General features: G+C 35.5%; 1 protein-coding gene across 1 annotated transcript in view; it reads left to right on the top strand.

Moving 5' to 3' along the window:
- LOC107723107 (uncharacterized protein C18orf19 homolog B-like) overlaps positions 1 to 3,185 on the top strand; it is a 6,813-nt gene extending 3,628 nt beyond the window's left edge. Inside the window, exons 2-4 of the mRNA XM_016531621.1 lie at positions 174 to 612; positions 1,877 to 1,988; positions 2,084 to 3,185. Coding sequence (XP_016387107.1) covers positions 209 to 612; positions 1,877 to 1,988; positions 2,084 to 2,383 — 816 coding nt within the window. The 5' untranslated portion in view covers positions 174 to 208 and the 3' untranslated portion in view covers positions 2,384 to 3,185. The remainder of the gene's footprint in view (positions 1 to 173; positions 613 to 1,876; positions 1,989 to 2,083) is intronic.
- The last annotated feature ends 1,969 nt before the right edge of the window (positions 3,186 to 5,154 follow it).

Genomic DNA, 5,154 nt, shown 5'->3' with positions numbered 1-5,154 from the left:
ATATATATATATATATATATATATATATATATAAAACGTGTGTGTAAAATTGTTTAATTTGAAGTAACATTTTTAAAGTAATTCATACTTTTGTATTTTTTCAGACTAATCAGCAAGATGTTAATAATTTGGGTGTAATTTTTGTTTGACACCAACTTCTTTGTGTTGTCCAGGTCCTGTAGGTGGCGCTCTGTAGGTGGAGGAGGTGATGCAGCGGTTGTGGGCTCCAGTCACGGTGCGGCGCATGGTCCTGCTGCGCTCCGCGTACCTGGGTCACACCTGGGATAAGCGTGAGCTTCCTGTGACCGTCCAGACCTCACGCTGCTTCAGTTGCACTAATGTCATCAGGACGAAGGAGGGCCACAAAACGTCCACGGAGGAAGAAACACCATTAAACCCTCCGCAGAGTCTAGCTGGGACTGAGGGTCTTTATAAGGCTGATACGGGGTCTGCCCCTCAGAATAAGGGTGACGTCGACCCTCTGCAGGACAAGTCTATCGGGCTCTTTCAGAGATTTAAAAAGACGTTTAAACAGTATGGTAAAGTCATGGTGCCTGTGCACATCGTCACGTCCACTGTGTGGTTTGGGAGCTTTTATTATGCTGCAATGAAGTAAGTGAACATCAGCATTCTGCTCAGTAACGCACCCTTTGGCAATAAAAACAATGACAAGTGCCAAGTTCTATTTTAAAATGTTCTGTCTCTGTTTTGACTTGTCCAGCTTGTCAGTTCTTGTTCTGATTTTTTATTTTTTTTTCAGTCCTGTCAGTGTTTTATTTTGACATTGACGTTTTAAGAATTTAGGATTATTTATATATTTGAAGAGTTCCAATGCAAAAGGCTCTAAAAGCCATCTTGGTCAAAAATGAGATAACGATACTGAGTGAATGCTCTCCACACATCGTATATGTTCATCAAGTACTTTCACTTCAAATGCGCTAAATCCCAGCCTCAACCCATTCAGAAGTACCAGTTATTTACATAGAAACCTATACATAGTAGCCAGAAAGAAATGCTAATTTTTAAAGAAAAACGTCAGACGTACTTAAGAGGCTTTTGCATCTGAACTCTTCATTTAATTTAGTATTTTATTGATGTTTTACAAAGATGGCCTTTTGTAAGCATGGACCTTAAAAAGCCACATTTCTTAATTAAATGGACAGTTAATTAGGGATAATTCTGCTGATAAATTCTGTCGATAAATGGCCGATATTAAAATGATACACTATTTTCTCCATTAAATAAAAAATAAAACACTAAAAACTAAAATCAGTCATTTTAAAAGTTGCAGCTGAATATAGGCATCACAATATAAAAATGTACAGTATGAAAAGTGAATATTCATTTGCTAAAGATTACATTTAACTTATTAAATTATTAGTGCTTTTAAAGATTAACTTTAAGTGAATGTTAGATGACAACAGCTGTAATGTAAATGTTGAAATGAGTTAAAATCACAGTTAAGAAAAATAAAAAAAATCTGATAAGCAATATAGTAACAATATATTGTGCATTATAAAATTAATGTAGCTTTATGAATATGATGTATAATGTACTCATTATACATGTTGCTTTGTTGTCTTGTGGTACATAATGGGCTTTAAACGTTTTGAATTCAGTAAACTACATGAATCGAGGTGCTTCAAAGATCAAACCATACAGACTAAGTGTACTGGCATTAAGTGAGGCTGGCAGGGAGGTTGAGTTTTACCAGATAAAGTCCGTCTGAGCTTCAGCAGGTCAGACAGGCTTTAGCAGTGTCCTCTGGACAGTCAGCTACTGCTATACAAACAGCACTTGAAGGTTAAAAAAAGTAAATCGTCTGTCTCTTGTAAAGGTACATGAGTGACATGTTAATGTTCTGCGTTCTCCACAGTGGGGTGAATCTGGTCCCGTTTTTGGAGTTCATCGGTTTACCGGATTGGATGGTGGGAATATTGCGGGATTCCCAGGGTGGTTATGCACTCACAGCCTATGCAATGTATAAGGTATATAAACAAAACCTAAGAGTATTTGACATGGATTTAATATATATATATGATTAATCATTGTGTGCGTTATTGTATCACTTTGTCTATCACAGCTCGCTACTCCTGCACGGTACACTGTTACACTCGGTGGCACGTCCCTGTCTGTACAGTACCTCCGCAAACATGGATACCTTTCCACCCCTCCACCTGTTAAAGAGTACCTTCAAGACAAAATGGAGGAGACCAGGGAACGACTGACTGAAAAAATGGAGGAGACGAAAGAGAGGTTTTCAGAGAAGATGGAGGAAACCAAAGAACTGCTCTCAGAACGAATGGAGGAGACCAAAGACAAGTTTTCTGAGAAACTGCAGGAGACGAAAGACAAAATTACTTTTCGTAAGAAAGCCGACTAGGCTGCATGGCAATGGGAAGAGAATGTGGAATGTTTCACACAATCAATAATTGCTGTCACAGGGTATTTGGTGTTGACTTAAAGGGATAGTTCAGCTGAAAATGATTAACCTTCTCCTGCAGAACACAAAAGAAGATCTTTTGAAAAATGTTTTTTGTCCATATAATGCAAGTCAGTCGAGTCCAAATCAACTTTAGACCCCATTGACTCTTATTGTATTGACAAAAAAGTCTTCTGTGTTCATACAGGTTTAAAATGACATGAGGGTGAGTAAATGATGACAGAATTTTCATTTTTGGGTGAACTATCCCTTTAAGGAATGCTCACACACAAGAACTATCATCATGTCGAAATGGTTTCCATGCACTTAAATCTGCAAGTTGAGTGTTTTGGAGAGAAGCAAACTTGAACTAGCAATAATACTAGAATTATATTAAGCCAAAATCATGTTAATTGTGTTTGTGTGAATGTATTTTACTTCAACTGTTTTAAGTATTCAAAGTATTTCTACTTGGTTATCAAGTAATAATTAAATATCAGTATCTATTTGATATTTAGTTATTTTCCATTTTTTTTCCATATATGCGTTTGTTATTTGAGTTCTTGTGCATATTGCCTACAGTCATCTAGACTGTACAATGTCTTGAATTGCACTGTGTGGTCTGCTTAAAAACTCAGTGGCTAATTGATTGCCCACTCAAAATGCATTACTGTGCTGAAGCTGCTAGTTTTTTAGTCTAAACACAAATCACCTTAATATGCCAATGCTCGATAAGAGAATAATAAAAATGTTGATATGAAAACACGTACAGGATATTATTTGACCTAAAGTAAAAATTAAAGTATTAGAGACATCAGCAACTGGTACTTTTAGTTTATTAGTTAACTGCAGTTGGACAACAGCAGAAGTACAAGCATAAAAGTTTGACTATAACAGTGATTAGAGCAACATGTTGTTGTGATTACTTTTTCTGAAAATAAAAAAAGCATTACAGTAACAGACCTTATGCTTAAAACCTATTACACCAAATTGATTTAAATAGAAAATATGCACATGTGCATGTATATAAAATGTCCTCACACATGAACATATGGAGTAACATGAGCCGGGGGAAATGTAGAGCATAAAAGGCCTGATATTGTGTTGCTTTCTAATGCTGAATGTCTGTTTTCAGACACTCGATAAGCATCTGAATAAAACGAGTCTAAACTTTTTCGGTTTTGTTAGTTCTCTGTGCTTGTGCAAGAAAGAAAAGCTTCAAAAGCATCTCGGTACATTGCTCAAAAGGTCACTGCTGTTAGTCAGGTGCTTGTAGTCAAAATGGCATCGCTATGTACATTATCTTCAGGTATATAACTATAGACATGCGAATACAAGCTACTGTACAGTGGAGCACCAGCACATAAATATCTGCAATTTAAAATCTTTTTTTGCTCCTATACACCACATACACAAGAATGTCTGAAATACAGTATATAACAAAAATAAGAATGTTAAAACTACATCTCTCATTTGGTTCATTATTAAACTTGCCAAGACAGGAAGCACAACACAGGGTGGCATGAAAAGTCATGTACATGTTGGGATTAAAATGAACACTGTTGTTTTAAGCAAGACTGTCATATCACGATCCCGCAGCGTTTTTGTCAGTGAGTGGGAGTCTGGCACTGGTAACTACATATTCCACGTTTCCATACACTGGATTCTTATTTAGAACTAGTTAAAATTAAAATGGTTTTCTACATAAGCCTGTTTCCACCACTGGGGGGGAAAAAAAGTAATTGTGACTTTTTTTTTTTTTTAAATTGCGAGGTATAAACTCAGAATTCTGACTTTTTTAAAAAAAAAATTTCACATAATTCTAAATTTACACCTTGCAGTTTTTTTTTTTAATGTCAGAATTCTTAGCTTACATATTTCTCTTCCATCAAGGAATAATAATAATAATCAATTTAAAAAAAAACTTTTCATTCCTTGGCAGAAAAAAAACTGACACTTTATCTCATAAATCTAACTTCTTTTCTGGCAATTGTGCATTAAAGCAGCACTATGTACCTTTTGGCGCTCTAGCGGTTAATAAACAGAACCGCACACATCCCGCGGAAGAACATTCTAACCGGAGCTACTTCTCTAAGTTTATGTCTATGGCGATTCACGCAGGTATGTGTTACTCCGCAGCGGTGACGACCCGACCAGGCTATAATAGTCCAAATATAAGTACTTATTATAAGTGTACCGTAGTGATTCGGAATAAGACAAAAACGCGGTTCGGAAGATGAAATCATGATGTGCTCGCTCATTATATACATTTAGCAAATTTTGAACACAGACAAAGTTACATAGTGCTGCTTTTCTGACTTTTTTTCACATAATTGCTCAGAATTGTGAGATATAAGCTCAGAATTGCTAGAAAAAAAATCTGAATTGTGAGAAATATTTTTCATCTTGTGGTGGAAACAGGTTTTCATAATTTTCTGATTAAAAACTAGTTGAATAAATTCCTTTGTGTGCATGTGTGTATATTTGTGCCTTTTGTTGTTGGGGCAGTGTTTAAAGAAACATCCTAATCCAGATTCAGATTCAAAACTCTGTAAATTCAGTATTTTCATAATTAAGCATCCTTCTGTTAATGAATTTCCTTGTTTGCCAAAATAATAATAATAATAATAATAATAATAATAATAAAATACAGTGTTTTCTTTACTCAAAAAGAAAAAGAAAAAAAAAAACAGGAAGAGATCTGGTAACGTTAATCTATAACCCGCTGCGCT

This window comes from Sinocyclocheilus rhinocerous, unplaced genomic scaffold, assembly GCF_001515625.1.
Source record: "Sinocyclocheilus rhinocerous isolate Xijiao unplaced genomic scaffold, SAMN03320098_v1.1 scaffold5110, whole genome shotgun sequence".
NCBI lineage: Eukaryota > Metazoa > Chordata > Actinopteri > Cypriniformes > Cyprinidae > Sinocyclocheilus > Sinocyclocheilus rhinocerous.
This window is presented reverse-complemented; position numbering and strand designations above follow the sequence as displayed.